The sequence below is a fragment of the Phacochoerus africanus genome, chromosome 7, assembly GCF_016906955.1.
Source record: "Phacochoerus africanus isolate WHEZ1 chromosome 7, ROS_Pafr_v1, whole genome shotgun sequence".
NCBI lineage: Eukaryota > Metazoa > Chordata > Mammalia > Artiodactyla > Suidae > Phacochoerus > Phacochoerus africanus.
Window position 1 is genome coordinate 55,690,693 of NC_062550.1, and position 16,466 is coordinate 55,707,158.

Consider the following 16,466-nt stretch of genomic DNA (forward strand, 5'->3'; position numbering starts at 1 on the left):
CCTAGGCGGATTTGTTAACCACTGAGCCAGGACGGGAACTCCTCAGTTGTAATTTAAAAAAAAACACTAGAATTAATAAAAATTAGCAAATTCTTAAAATATATACACACAAAGCAACCCTCTTTATAGTGACTCATAAAAGGGAAAAGCAGGGGTCCAAGGCCACATGGCTTGTCAGTTAGTGGAAGGAAACACACACACACAAACACACACATGTGCATGCTCATATGCCCACACAAACAAAGAAAAATTGTTTTCAGCAGTACACTCAATCCATAGCTAACATAAATTCCAAGTTATTATACAAGGCCTCTTTCTTAATACAAAAGATTCCCATTTGGATGTGTATTTTGGTTTACTGTTGACTTATTTTAAGTCTATTAGTATTCCTGCATACATTTTCCTTTATTGAACAACCATTTTTTTATGCTTTATTACCTTTATGTGTACTTTCCACCTACCTGGAATTTCAGGTTGGCAGGCAGATGTGTGCCTTACTCTATAAATGATTCAATACAATAGTGTTAATAGAGATTTCCATTAATAGGGACTGGGATTCCCCAAGCAAAAGATGCCCATTAATCATCCTCTGGGGAGTTCCTGTTGTTGCTCAGCAGGTCATGAACCTGACTACGATCCATGAGGATGTGGGTTCAAGCCTTAGCTTTGCTCAGTGTGTTAAGGATCTGGCGTTGCCGTGAGCTGTGTGTGGTATAGGTCAAAGATGCAGCTCCAATCTGTTGTTGCTGTGGCTGCGGTGTAGGCTGGCAGCTATAGCTCCGATTTGGCCCCTAGCCTGAGAACTTCCATTCCTTCCCCAGGTGTGGCTCTAAAAATAAAAATAAAAAAAAAAATCACCCACTGGAGTTCCCACTGTAGTACAGTGGGTTAATGATCTGGCATTGTCTCTGTGGAGGTACCAGTTTGATCCTTGGCCCAGGACATGCATTAAGAATTCTGTGTTACTGTAGCTGTGAGGTAGGTCACACCTCTGGCTCAGACTCTGTCCCTGGCTCAAGAACTTCCATATGCCATGGGTATGGTTGAAAAAGAAAAGAAAAAAAGAATCACCTATTGGGTAGAAATGGGTTGGCACTAGTACCCATATCTGCTGGTCCTATAGGCAGCTAGGAGCAGTCGCTGTTGTGGATGAAGAGGGGAGGCCCTTAGGGCTGTCAGTCAAGATCCCTGGGCCAGGATCTCTTGAAGGAAATCTGAGTGGCAAATTCAGGGCTGCCACACACATATATAAAGGTATGTGAAGTCATTTAAAACTGTACTGACACTGCCTGGTTTTAAAGCTCAGCCACTTGTTCAGTTGATAAGCTTACTTAATATCCCTGTACCTCAGCCTTCTCATTTTTAAAATGATGGTAAGATAGCCCTACTCATTGAACTATTGTGAGGATTAAATAAATCAATTTAGCGTAGTCCCTAGCACATAGTAAATGCATAATAAATGTTATCTTTTATTAATACTTAGTCCAGTCCCTGGCACATAGTTTCTCTCTCTCTCTCTCTCTATATATATATATATATATTTTTTTTTTTTTTCTTTTTAGGGCCACACCCATGGTATATGCAGGTTCCCAAGCTAGGGGTTGAGTCAGAGCTACAGTTGCCAGCCACAGCCACAGCCACGGCAACACCAGATCTGAGCCACGTCTGCGACCTACACCACAGCTCATGGCAATGCCAGATCCTTAACCCACTGAGCAAGGCCAGGGATCGAACCCGCAACCTCATGTTTCCTAGTCGTATTCGTTAACCACTGCGCCACGATGGGAACTCCTATTTTATTTTATTAATAGCATCCTTTAAAAAGCTTGACACTAATTCAGGGCCTGTGATAATATAAGTAGCTATTTGATCACCTGCATGTTTACAGTCAGCTATAGAGTGGGTCCTAACCCTCAGACTGGATTGACAAATTTTTTCTGTGAAGATGACCGTTTGATTCAGGAAGCATTGCAGATTATTTTGAATGAAAATTTATCGTTGGTGCTGCCTTGGGAGCGAGGTATAGTGAGAAAAGTCTAGACTGCAGATTTCAGGTCTGGAACCTGTGCTGCCCACTCAGTGAAAATAAACTAACTTTCTGGGACCTTACTTCTCTCTCAGGATAAACAGCGTCTAAGTTTTTGTTTATTTTATCACTACTGATCCAGAGCCTACTGTGAGCCAGGTGCTTTGCTGGGGGCTTTTGTATAGAGGATCTCATTTAATCCTCCCTGTAACCTTGGGCTAACCTCTAATATCCTTTCCTCAGCCCTGGGTTTCTGCCATTGACTGTTTTGCAGCCAGAACAGCTGTTTTCTTATTTTAGTCATGCTGTTATTCTCTCTGGCTGGGAACAAAAGGCGTGAGCCATGATGCTTTCAAGTTCCAAAATGGGCTTTGAAGAGGACAAATTTTCCTAAGCTTGGAAATCCCAAAGTAGGCACAAAGCCTTTTAAATCTCCCTTTGCTGAAATTTGCCAACAGAGTGTAATGGGCTTCTGACTTGATGGTTGTCCAAACTCAGCCAGTGTCTGTGTCTTTGGTCTTTTTTCCTAGTGCAGCATTTTGCATGTAATAGGAACTAAAATTATGTTTGGTGAAGGGAAATATTTGATCCATTTCACTTTGCTAATTTGTGACTCTTATGATTAAACCATCATTTATAGGCACATCACTGTGATAAACCATCATTTATAGGTACTGCTTTTGGACATTTTACCATTTTATTTCTTCTTGAATTTAAGATACCTCCTCTTTATGGATTGACTGGGCTGTACCTAATGCTTATAAAGTCTTAGTTTCTTTATGTCTAAAATTAGGACAGGAGTTTCTGCTGTGGCACAGTGGGTTAAGAATCCAAATATAACAGCTTTGGTCGCTGCAGAGGTATGGGTTCAATACAGCTCAATGGGTTAAAGGATCTGGTGTTGCTGCAGCTGCTGCATAGGTCACAGCTGAGGCTTGGATTCAATCCCTGGCCCAGGGACTTCCATGTGCCATGTGTGTGGCCATAAAAAAATAAAATAAAATAAAATAAAATTAGGACAATGAGAATGTCTGTGCTCCCCATCACACAATGTTGCTAAGGTAAAATGAGGTATTATATATGAAAGTGATTTATAATATATCAATTATTATATAATTGTTGTTGTCATTATTGTATATCCAAAATTAGGTTTTTCTTCAAGGTAATCTCTTGGGAAGAATATGCACTTATTCCGTGAATGACGATAACAAGTGTTGTGTGCTGGTTTAAAAAAAATGTTTCAGGAGTTCCCATCATGGCGCAGTGGAAACGACTCTGACTAGGAACCATGAGGTTGCGGGTACGATCCCTGGTGTTGCTCAGTGGGCTAAGGATATGGCTTGCCGTGAGCTGTGGTGTAGGTTGCAGACGTGGCTTGGATCCCTTGTTGCTGTCCTTGTGGTGTAGGCCAGCAGCTGTAGCTCCGATTAGACTCCAGCCTGGGAACCTTCGCATGCCACGGTTGCAGCCCTAAAAAGCAATAAATAAATAAATAAATAAATATCACTTTCCTCTGAAAGGAACCAGGATGCCTTGAAGAAATGCTTACTTGTAGGGATATGGCAGGGAAAGTGAAAGAGGAGCCTAAAATGACTTCCTGTGTCAAAAAGCAAAGAAATGCTCAAAAAATGATGGAGACCTGGCAAAAGTTTACAGAAACCAGTCTGAAGGGGTTCCCACTGACAAATCAGGCACAATTTAAGTATTCAAAGATAGTAATAAGTTAGAATGCATTTGAATAACACAAAGAACACTGAATCCAAGACAAATGTAAGTTTACCTAGGAATGGGATATTTATCTGGTTTCAAAATGCTATACTCCCCTAAATCCTTATTAATAACAAAGGGAAAACAGAAGAAAACTTTAGTGGGAGTTCCTTTTGTGGCTCAGCGGTAACAAACCCGACAGTATCCATGAGGACGCGGGTTCAACCCCAGCCTCGCTCAGTGGGTTAAGGATCTGGCATTGCTGTGAGCTGTGGTGTAGGTCAAAGTCTCAGCTCTGTGGCTGTGATGTAGGCTGGCAGCTGCAGCTTTGATTGGACCCCTAGCCTGGGAACTTCCATATGTCGAGGGTGCAGTCCTAAAAAGCAAAAAAGAGAAGAAAACTTTACAGTGGAAAGCCAAAAAAAATGACTTTAATCAAGAGATGAAAGTAAATGTCGTAAATAATGAGGAAAGTGTAAATCCTGTGCTACCTGGTAAAATGCGGTGAGAAGAGCAGAGCATCAACTCTGTGCTGTCTCTGCAGAAGATGCATAACTTACTCTAATTATGAGGAAGCATAGGGCTAACCCAAACTGAGGACCATATTTCAAAAGAACTAGACTGTAGACTTCAAGCGTTAAGGTCATGAAAACCAAAGCCTGGGAACTTTTCCAAATTGAAGGAGACTAGAGGCAAGTAACAACTAAATGTAACCTGTGACTGTGAACTGGATCCTTTGGTTTAAAGAACAGTGGGAGTTTTCCTGTGGTGCAGTGGGTCAAGGACCCAGCCTTGTCACTGCAGCAACTTGGGCCACTGCAGTGGCATGGGTTTGAACCCTGGCCAGAAACTTCCACATGCCATGAGCATGGCCAAAAAAAAAAAAAAAAAAAAAAAGAAAAGAAAAGAAAAGAAAGAAAAAGAGCCATTGATCTATTGAAGAAATTGAATGGGATTTAAGGATTGCATGGTAGTGATATATCAATGTTAGTTTCCTGATTTTGATGATTACTATGTGGTTATGTGAGAAATGTTCTTGATTATAGGAACTAAAGTTAAGTACTTGTGGATGATGGGTATCCAGTCAGTAATTTATGTACAAATGGTTCTGGAAGATATTAATTCTTTTCACATTGTATTTGCAACTTTTTTGTAAATTTAATAATGTTTTCAATTTTATATATATATATGCAAACATTTATTTATAAATTTATATAAAATTAAAATATAACATATTTAAAATAATTAATATGTAATAATATTAATATGTATTATATATATATAATTCCCCTATTTCTCCATTTCATTAAAGTTCTCACCAAATCAGGTTTAGATTATCTGTCAGCTCCCTCCCATAACTAAGTACATTACTAAAAATAAATTCTAATAAACTCTAATGAATAAATTTTTAAAATCTGATTTTAAAGTACTGGGATAATAATATAATTTATTTGTTAATATTATATTATAATTCATAATTTTTTTTTTTTTTTTTTTTGCTTTTTAGGGCCACCCATGGCATATGGAAGTTCCCAGCCTAGGGGTCGAATTGGAGGTGCAGCTGCCAGCCTACACCACAGCCACAGCAACGCAGGATTCAAGCCACATTTGTGACTTACACTACAGGTCATGGCAACACCGGATCCCTGGTCCACTGAGTGAGGCCAGAGATTGAACCAGCATCTTCATGGATATTAGTCAGATTCGTTTCTGCTGTGCCACAATGGGAACTCCAATAATTCATAATTTTAATAAGTAGGAGAAATAGAACTCATTCATCTAGGTGACCAGTTAGGTAGCCATTCTATTCACAGCTTTCCAAGGACAGCTATGCTCTCTTGTCTCTGCCTTTACAGAAAAATATAAGCTGTGCAGTCTGGGGAGAGGTTCATACCAGCGTGTAAGAGCCAACTGCTAACTTCTCAGAAATGTTCTGGTCCTGTTTTAAATCCAACCACTATGTAAAATTAAATTACATAAACTTAAAACTTAATTATGCTGAAAAGAAAGATAATGCTCAAAACTCATTGCATGCTCGTTGTTCACTGCATTTGACTATTACCTGTGCTCTTGAGGTTGTTCGTGACCACTGTACACATATGATGGAAATACTCTCTAAGGATGTCCTACTGCTCTTCCCATCTCCAGTAGCATTGCATCAGTAGCTTGAAATTGGCCCTGAGTTCTATTTCACTTGGCTAACTTGCGCCTGGGCCTGTAAGAGTAGCTCCCCTCTGTTCTTCTCCAAGAAGTTCTTGAGAAATAAGGCAGGTGCCAGAAGTTAGAGAACCAAGTAAAATCTTTATTGTCAATAAAGGCTGGATTGGAAGAGTTTAACATGACGATAAAAATGGCACAATAACTGCCTATCTTCCAATCTAGGCCTTGGAACCTGAAGGAAAGTTAGTCCACAGAGTAGATATTTACACAGAATGGACAGAGGAGAAATCATCCAGATCTTTTTCTTTTTTCTTACCTCTCTCTCTTCTCCACACCCAACAACCCCAAATCAGGAACAGAATGATTCCATAGTATTGAAATAACCAAACTGTAGGAGACTTTTTGCTTTAATTTCTTCTTTCTTTCGCTTTTTCTCATTAGAATTTTTCTTTTTTAGGTGATTTTGCACCCAGAGTTTCTATCCTCCACCAGCCCCTTGTTACCCATGGATTATGAAGAGTTTGTTCGAGGTTGTCATCTTGGGGTATTTCCATCATACTATGAACCCTGGGGTTATACTCCAGGTATGTGACATGTATAGATTATAGAATGTTTTACATTTTGTTAGTAAGTTATTCTAGGCACATGTACGTAATATTCAAACTTGATATATAATGTCTACTCAGGTTTTATAGTTTATTTTATTTTATTATTATTATTATTATTTACTTTTTAGCGCTGTACCTATGGTATACGAAAGTTCCCAGGCTAGAGGTCAAGTTGGAGCTACAGCTGCCTGCCTACACCACAGCCACAGTAAGGCCAGATCCAAGCCACATCTGCAACCTACATCACAGTTCAAGGCAATGCCAGGTCCTTAACCCACTTAGCAAGGCCAGGGATGTAACCCGTATCCTCATGGATACAAGTCGGGTTCTTAAGCTGCTGAGCCACAATGGGAACTCCCTGTAGTTTGTTTTAAATGTGATTTTGGTTGGATCGATATCAGATGTCGATTTTATGCTTTGTAGCTCCTGACCTAAGAATAAAGATAGATATTATGTAAGTATAGGAGGTTGTGGTTGGGCATATTTTAGTGGGTACCTGAATTATTGCCTCTTTGCATTCCAAAGAAAAAGAATGTTTTATAAAGATTATATATTTTAGTTAACTCTACCAGTCTCATCCATTAATACAAAGGAGAAAATAACTGCAAGGAAGATTAATAAGAGAAAAAATGTCCAGAAAATTTTATCTATTTTTATCTATTTTTAATAGAGAACCCATTCACATGTTTAAAGAAACAAAGAGTACAAAAAGATGTATACTGAAAAGTTATATTCATACCCTTGTCTCTCAAGAAAGAGGTAATTTCAAGGTAAAATGCCAATTCAATGGTTGGTATTATGCCCAATGACATAGTTCCATTCAAACTCTTCACATACCACCCCCCCTTTTCAAACAGATGATGGATTCTTAGATCCACTATCTATTTTTCTTTTCTGGATCCAACTAAAATGACTGCTATTAGCATCAAGAACAATCAATTTGTGTTTATAATGATATCCCTAGTTAAAAAGGAAACAAGAAGTTCCTGTGTGGCTCAGCCTGTTGTAGCTGAGGTCACTGCAGTGGCGCAGGTTCAGTTCCTGGCCCAGTAGCTTCTGCATGCCGTCGGTGAGACCAAAAAAAAGGGCGGGGGGGGGGGGGGACAAGTACTTTGAATAAACACCAATACAAAGAACACAATGATGAATTTCCATCTTATTAGTAATTAGAGATTTTCCTAGTTGGTAATTACATTTATGATTTAAAAGAAAAGATCAGGAAACATTTTTATTCATAATGAATCCATTTCGCCTTCTGCATCTCAGTGTCATCATTGCCCAAGAAAGGGGCAGCAGAGTCAAGTTTATAGCAGTCATAGGCTGAATTATGAAGAGGATTTTTTCTAATCTTTGTATTCTGATCCCCGAATTGAGCATAGAATTTAAAATCCTATATGAAGAGGATACTATAGTCTTTACAATAGGGGTGACACTATGGCCTTTACAATAGAAGGCTCTGCATCTTTTGACGTAGATCCTATTCTATTGTTCTAGCTTCCACCAAAAATAATTTGTGGGCAGCTGTAAAACTTTACAACTTCAGGGGAAAAACTGATAAAGAATTTTCCATTCTTAAAACATATCATAGGAATTCCCATTGTGGCTCAGCAGGTTAAGGACCTGATGTTGTCTCTGTGAGGATGCAGATTCTATCCCTGGCCTGGCTTAGTGGGTTAAGGATCTGGCATTGCTGCAAGCTGTGTCATAGGTCCCAGATAGGGCTCAGATCCAGTGCTGCCATGGCTGTGGCTTAGACTGCAGCTGCAGCTCCGATTCATCCCCTGGCATGAAAACTTCCATATGCCGCAGGTGCAGCTATAAAAAGAAAAAACAATTCGACACAGTAAAGTTATTGATCTAACTCCTCTAGCTATCCTTTTTGTAGTTCTAAAAATTGTTATTAACACCAATTTCACTTTTGTAAAGGCAGTATCTTCTTACAAATGAAATGCCCTTGTAGTTATCTTAAACTGTTTATAATACAGTATCTTTTAAGATACATTAAAAAATTTACTTGATGAACTTAAAACTTTGTTATTGACTCTTATTCCTATCATTTCTAGTAAGTAATATAATTCCAACATATTAATAGTATTGAGAACAGAAAAGTACGAAACCAAAGCATGAATGACCAAGGTAATGTGGGAAGTCATTTCTATTAGATAAAGAGAATGTTATATAACTTACAGAAGAATTGCCACCAGAATATCATTTTATAGGACCAGTTAAACTTAACCTGAAATCATAAAGGAAATATATCTTGTGTGTTAAGGTAAAGACCAGCAAAGGTGTTATAAAAGATAAGTAAATGGAAAATGGGGTGTGAGAAATACAGATTCTATAGTGAATGAGTCATTCTCTGTTTTAAATTAACCAAAGGAAGTTGGCCATTCCTTACCTAACCTGAGTTACAGGAATAGCAAAACCTTTGGTGGTGTAAGTTTGGCATTAGCATGTTAGATAATGCTCTGATTTATTTTTCACAATAATTTGATATGGTACTAACTCTTACACCAAAAAGTGTTTTGTCGCCGTTGTTGGCTGCAGCTGCAGCACGTGGAAGTTCCCAGGCCAGGGATCAAATCCAAGACACAGCAATAACAATGCCAAATTCTTAACCACTAGGCTACCAGGGAACCCTTAGAAAGCATTTTTTTTTCTTTCTTTTTATGTACGGCCACACCTTTGGCATATGGAAGTTCCCAAGCTAGTTCCCAAGTCAAATTGGAGCTGCAACTGCCAGCCAATGCCACAGCCATAGCAAGAGCAGATCTGAACTGCATCTGTGAGCTGTGCCAGAGTTTGCAGCAGCGCTGGATCCTTAACCCACTGAATGAGGCCAGGGATTGGACCTACATCCTCATGAACACTATGGTGGGAGCTTAACCCACTAAGCCACATGGGGAACCCCCAAAAAGTATTTATTAAAGTCTGTGTTTTGTGTTTTGAGAAAACCTAGTGAAAAAAGTGATTTCATTAAATTCATTCAATGAACAGATACTGAGCTTACATGGGCCCCTGCATTATATTGGTGTTAATAAGTATTTAATCAGGAACTATGAAGTTCCCCAGACTTGTAGGCAAAAGTTTTCTGGGAAGGATTTCCAAAGTTTTCATCAGATTCTCAAATGGGTCAGTAATTCCTGTCTCATCTTACTCTCCTCTACCATCTTCCCCCAAATTTGGAAACCACTGCTCTCTGGAGCTAACCCAGGAAGAAACACTTGCAGAACAGGAGAAAAGCTGCTGTTTAAATCATGTTACTTTGGAATTCCTGTTGTGTCTCAGCGGGTTAAGAACCCGACATAGTCTCCGTGAGGATACAGGTTTGATCCTTGGCGTTGATCAGTGGATTAAGGTTCTGATGTTGCTGCGAGCTGTGGTGTAGGTTGCAGATGTGGCTTGGATCCTGCATGGCTGTGACTTTGGCCTAGACCGGTAGCTGCAGCTCCAATTTGACCCCTAGCCTGGGAACTTCTATATGCCGCAGGTGCAGCCATAAAAAGAAAAAAATAAATAAATTGTGTTGCTTCATAGGTAATGAAGAAATCTCTTATTACTCACCCATCCTCACTAGCCAACCCAGAGTAATTCTATAATCAAATATAAATTTCTTGTTAACAATTCAAACATCCTTGAGTATGGTAACATTTTTTAAGACACATCTGATAGTGTCTGAAAAAAAAAGATTTTGACTACAAAGTAACAGATGATTGAAAGAAACCTCAGGTTCACTGAGCACCAGAGAAAGTGGATGAGGTTCATGGCAAGAGAGATGAATATGATGATGGAAGGAGCTGGTCCAGTCCAATTAACCCACCCGATAAACTTACCAGATACACTGAGATCCAAGGTTAGAACAGAGCAAAAAAAAAAAAAAAAAAGCCAACTGGGATGGTAGAGACAGTATAGAGTAGTATTTCTGAGCAAGGGCTGTGGAGCTGGGTGCCTGGCTTGAAGTTCAGCTATAGCATGTCCCTGGCTTTGTGAAGTTGGGTGAGCTATGTAACCTCTCTGTGACTCAGCGTCTTCATCTGTAAGATGGGGATAATAAGAGCCTTGCTTCCCAGGGTTGTTGCAAAGATTAAATTAGTTCATGCATATAAGAAGTCTAGTACTATGCCAAGGTAAACATTGCTATGACTAGATGTACTGGGGCTTTTTTTTTTTCCTTGGTGGGGGAGGGGAGGGGCTGCACCTGTTGCATATGGAAGTTCCCAGGCTAGGGGTCAAATCAGAGCTGCAGCTGCCAACCTACGCCACAGCCACAGCCACGCCAGATCTGAGCTGTATCTGCCACCTACACTGCAGCTCACAGCAACGCCAGATCCTTAACCCACTGAGTAGGTCCAGGGATTGAACTGAGTCACAATGGGAACTCTGGACTGGGGCTTTTCTTCGCTGCCTAAGAGGATATAGGAGCTGGTCTGAAGCCAAGCCTTTGTCTATTTCTCCTGACAGCCGAATGCACTGTGATGGGTATCCCCAGTGTGACCACCAACCTCTCCGGCTTTGGCTGTTTCATGCAAGAGCATGTGGCTGACCCCACTGCATATGGTGAGCATTTTCATCCTTAACTCAATGAGGAGAGAAGTGACCTCTAACTAAACAAAACGCGGGGTCTTTACAGAGCCCAACTCTAATGCTATCCTGATGATTAAACTAATGTTAATACTTCTTATTTAATTAAAAGTAGATTTCATTTTATGGTTCATAGAAAAGATAAGAATAATATTACTAATGAATATATTGCCCAAAAGACAAACTAAAAAGGGGTGCTAAACTTAAACAAACTTGCCTTTTCACCTTTTTATTTTTCTGAACTGGTTTGGCCCCCTGCTACCTAGAAGTGATATTACAATAACCATTGGAATATGTAATATAGAGTATGTGAGTTGGTCAGCATAATTATTTCATCAGTACTGTGCCAAGTTATCCAAATTCACTTAAAGCATTGAAGATGGCAGATGGCGTCACCGTCTACATGTCCATGTTGTCCAACAGCAAGAAAAGTTAGAATAGTCTGGATCCTCTGCCCGGGCATTGATGATTCCCTGGTGTTTTAGAGTTGCATTATCACTCGGGCTATAGCTGTGGTCCTCAGCCGTGGCTGCCCAGTGGGAACTCTCAGGAACCTAAAAAGCACTGAGACCCAGGTCTCACCCCGGAGACTCTGGTTAGTAGGCAGCCCCAAGGAGGATCACTGATCCAGGGTATCTCTGTACTGCCAAATCTTCTTTCACAAGATCCATTTTGTTGGCTGTGTGTTGGTAATAGTTGTGACTCACTAGAAGAAAATCACAGAAGAAAGGCAGCCTTGGAAGAAAAAAGATAAAGCAGAGGCAATAGGGGAGCTGGGGAGTGGGTAAGCACATGGTCTATCATGGAACCTAAGGAACAGGAGAAGAAATGCTCTAAGTTTAGCCCTACCTTTACCTGCACTCTGGCTCTTGTGCCCCTCAGGTATTTACATTGTTGACAGGCGGTTCCGCTCTCCGGATGATTCTTGCAATCAGCTGACTCAGTTTCTCTATGGATTTTGCAAACAGTCACGACGCCAGAGGATTATTCAGAGGAACCGAACTGAGAGGCTTTCAGACCTTCTGGATTGGAGATACTTAGGCAGAGTAAGCAAGTTTGTGTTCCATGCAGAGGATCCTTTTAAGAAATCCCCCTGGACTGTAAAAGGATTGATTCAAGTCATTATCTGCAAGGTCACCTCAGTATCATAATTAAGATCTCAGTGATACTTTCATGTACTGAATATGAGTGCTTTTTAAGCTGATATGAGTTTGCCAAGTCTTAACCCTGGTTCTTCATATTTAATTTGAGCCCATAACAGCCAGTCCAGCAGGATCTAGCCATGATATCACTAGGTCTTCTATGGTCATTGCTTAAGTTGATGCATTCCAGGTATGGTTTCATGAGGATGAGGAAAACATCAAGAGGAAAGTCTCTGTTTTGTTTCACTCCGAGAGATGATGTGATCATATTCCTCAGCTGCAGTGGGGAGTGGGAATAATCTTATTTCTCAAAATGACAGGTACAGGAAGTACCTCCTTTCCATCCTGCAGTAAGCTTGTAAACACTCAGATGTTCATATATCTTAGCACTGGATGATTTAATAAAAACTGAATTGACTTTGCCTTTGCATATCATATCTGTTTAGCTACGGCTCAACTTTGGCTGCCAAATGACAGATGTGGCCATCAGCTGAGTATCCACACACTCTAATGCTGGTAGTGATGCTTATTACCCCCTGGCAGATTCATTTTACTGTCTTCATTTTATAATGAAAGCAGGATTATCAGGCCCTTAGAACTTATGTTTCTGGAGTTCCTGTCGTGGCTCAGCGGTTAACTAACCCAACTAGTATCCATGAAGATGCGAGGCCTTGCTCAGTGGGTTAAGGATCCAGCGTTGCTGTGAGCTGTGGTGTAGGTCGCAGACGTGGCTCAGGTCTCTAGTCGCTGTGGCTGTGGTGTAGGCTGGTGGCTACAGCTCCTATTGGACGCCTAGCCTGGGAACCTCCATATGCCATATTCCGCAGGTGCGGCCCTAAAAAAAAAAAAAAAGAAGAAGAAGAAGAAGGAAAGAACTTATGTTTCTTATTTAAGGTCTGAAGCAGGATTGACATCAGTTCGACTGATTATTCAGGCCCCATCTTTTCCCACACTGTATTGCCTCTCTGTAAAATGAAACCAGTGATTTCAGTCCCTTTGGTGCTCAATTCAGAGTTCAGGAAGGCCAGCATGGCTTGCCCCACTAATTTTTGGTATTATTTCTTTACCTGTTCACTGAAAAATAATTAAACTATAAGCTGTCTTTTTTTTTTTGATTCTTAAAATTAGGATGAATAGAATCTGCCACTTCAAAAACATGTATTTTTTTTTATAACTGGGAGAATGAGATTTTATGTAATAACTTGGTTACTGAGATAAAAATATATAATTATAAATATTTTTTTAACCCATGGATTGATTTTCTATCACAGTATTACCAGCATGCCAGGCACCTGACATTAAGCAGAGCTTTTCCAGATAAATTCCACATGGAACCCACATCACCACCAACGGTAAATAGTTTATGTATTGTTTATTTCTTTTGAAAGCTAATTTTTTTTTAATGTATGGCAAGGCTTAACCTAACTTTTATTTGGAAGTAGCTAAATGCACAAACTATTGTATTTTTTCATAGTGTTACCACAAAGCCAGTAGAGAAACTGACAGATCAGACCAACTAGAAGTCTTAAGTTCAGACTTAGGTCTATTCGTAGGATGAGCAGTCAGCTAATTCATGTCCTGGATGAAACAACATCTATGAAAATTCTCCTTGCCTTAGCACCTTAAACCTCTTTTAGACATCCATTCTTTTGAGAGCTGTTGAAAAACCAACTGTCCTGCTTTAATTGGAAGTGAACTTGCTCTCCTAGGAAATGTTTAAATATACCTTGACAACTTGGCAAGAGTAATAGAGTGAATTCAAGTATGACAGGAAGAACTGGCCTAGAAGAGCATCTATTTTCCATTCAACAATGCCCACCAGGCAGTCTTCCTCTAAAATTCCCTTAGACATTTATATTCTTGACACTAGAGAAGGCTGGTTATCATCACATTCACTTAGAAGAAAACCCAGCTTGAAGGAAGGCAGTATCAGGCATTTATCTTCAGTGGACTTAGCCCTTAAGGCAGTCTACACTGAGGTCTAGGAACCAAAACTCTCTTCTCTCTGCCCATCAGGTGAAAACAGGTACAAAAGATGAAACCCATGCTATTGATTATGAGATCCATTTTAGCTTAGTAGTTCTATGCCCCTCAGAAACTAACATCTCATGTAAATCTTCACAGACAAGCTTCTATGGACTCCACAAGGAATAGGAACAATTCTGTCATCAAATTCAAGGATTTCCAAAAGCTAGAGATTTTCATCCAGTATTTATAGATCTTACTAATTCAGATGTCATTTTTCAATTAGGAGTCACTTTTACCATAATCAGTTTTGCCTAATCCCTTATATTCCACCTGTATTAGGTGTCTGGGGAAGAGATAGTTAACCCAAAGTAAAATTTGCTCATAAGGGACTTCCCTTGTGGCACAGTGGGTTAAGGATCCAGCATTGTTATTGCAGTAGCTGGAGTGGCTGCTCTGGTGTGGGTTTTGATCTCTGGCCCAGAAACTTATGCATGGCACCCCCCCCCCAAAAATCAGCCCATAGAGAAAGTGAAAGGCTTTGTAGATCCTTCAGTGTTCAGAATTCCAACTCCCATATCCATTATTCTAACAGAATAACTTGCTAAGCTTATATAGAGGTGGTCACTGCCCTTGATGATAATTCAGTTATATTCATCCATTTATTCCACAAATTCAGCTGGTAAGTATTGAGTTCCTACTCTGAGACAGGTCCTAAGTGCAAGACTCAACTCTTTTTTTTTTTTTTTTTAATTGTTGCACTTATGGCATGCCGAATTTCCTGGGCCAAGGATTGAACCCGTGCCATAGCAGTGACCTGAGCCACTGCATTGACAATTGCTGGATACTTAACTCACTGAGCCACAGAGGAATTTCACAACTCTTTTTTGTATAGTTTTCAGGTAAAATATATGAGCCTTAAAATGAGAGAGAGAGCGAGAGAGAGCGAGAGAGCGAGAGAGCGAGAGAGCGAGAGAGAGAGAGAGAGAGAGAGAGAGAGAGAGCACCTAGCCATTTCAGAGCTTACATAAAGAAAGCTATTTATTGAAATTCCCTGGTGGCTCAACAGGTTAAGGACCCAGTGTTGCTACTGTTGTGGCAAGGGTTTGATCCCTGGCCCCAGAACTTCCACATGCCTTGGATGAGGCCAAAAAAAATCAAAAAGGAAGAAAGCGATTTAGATAAATGAATCTCTCTTGAGCTTGATGGCACCAGAATCAAAATGATCAAAGTTAATAGACCTGAACAGACCACAAAAAAATATCCAACTGTGTTTTCTATAAATGGATGTGTGAAGTGTTTACATCATTGAAAATTCAGGTCATTACAATGTTTTGGTGTCTTATTTTTGTCTTTGGCAGACGGAAGGGTTTAAATACCCCAGGCCTTCCTCAGTGCCACCTTCCCCTTCAGGGTCTCAGGTCTCCAGTCCTCAGAGCAGTGACGCGGAGGATGAGAATGAAGATGAGAGATACGATGAGGAAGAGGAGGCCGAAAGGGATCGGTTAAATATCAAGTCACCCTTTTCTCTGGGCCGTGTTCCTCGGGGGAAGAAGAAACTGCATGGCGAATACAAGAACTGAATTCCACCCTTGTCGAACAGGCTAGCTTAGTGAGAACAGAGTAAGAATGATTATTTAAGGAAGTGAGAAGGCGACACGTTTCATTCTATTCTTCTGAGTATTACAACAGGATTTAGTCTGTGCCTAAAAAGTGGAGAAGATGAAGTGAATGGCAGTTTTGCCATTTACGATAAAATCCACGTTGTTTCCCCCAACTCCTGTTTCCCCAGGAAACTGAGGCACAAAGAAGAGTGTTAACTAAAGGAGGACGACTGGAAGTATTTTTAAAAGGGTTATTTTAAGCCATAGGAATTTTCAGTTCCTAATGTTTATTTTTTAATTATCATCACCGTAATCCTTTGATTAAAGTTTATGTAGCTTCTAGCCCTGCTGCCTATACAAGTCAGCCATTCTCACCACCCCAAAAGGATCCTGATCTTAGCTATTAAGTTACTCTACCTTTGTATTTCGAATAACCTGGTCTTTAGTGATTATTTTCATTTTTCACATGAAGCAGAGCCATGAATTTATACCTAGTTTTGCAGACAATCAAAAATCCATAAAACAAAAACTACCCTAAATTGAGATTTTGATGCATATTTATGCACTTGTCCAAGGTCACGTCTCAAATTAACGATTGGAAGATGTTACCATCTGTACGATCTGACTGTTACAATTTTTCTATTGTTTAAAAAGAAAGCCTGGAGTTCCCATC

At 40.0% G+C, this 16,466-nt stretch overlaps 1 protein-coding gene across 1 annotated transcript in view; it reads left to right on the forward strand.

The window, feature by feature from the left end:
• GYS2 (glycogen synthase 2) overlaps nucleotides 1-16,466 on the forward strand; it is a 52,470-nt gene extending 36,004 nt beyond the window's left edge. Inside the window, exons 12-16 of the mRNA XM_047788543.1 lie at nucleotides 6,351-6,477; nucleotides 10,963-11,058; nucleotides 11,965-12,128; nucleotides 13,496-13,576; nucleotides 15,551-16,466. Coding sequence (XP_047644499.1) covers nucleotides 6,351-6,477; nucleotides 10,963-11,058; nucleotides 11,965-12,128; nucleotides 13,496-13,576; nucleotides 15,551-15,772 — 690 coding nt within the window. The 3' untranslated portion in view covers nucleotides 15,773-16,466. The remainder of the gene's footprint in view (nucleotides 1-6,350; nucleotides 6,478-10,962; nucleotides 11,059-11,964; nucleotides 12,129-13,495; nucleotides 13,577-15,550) is intronic.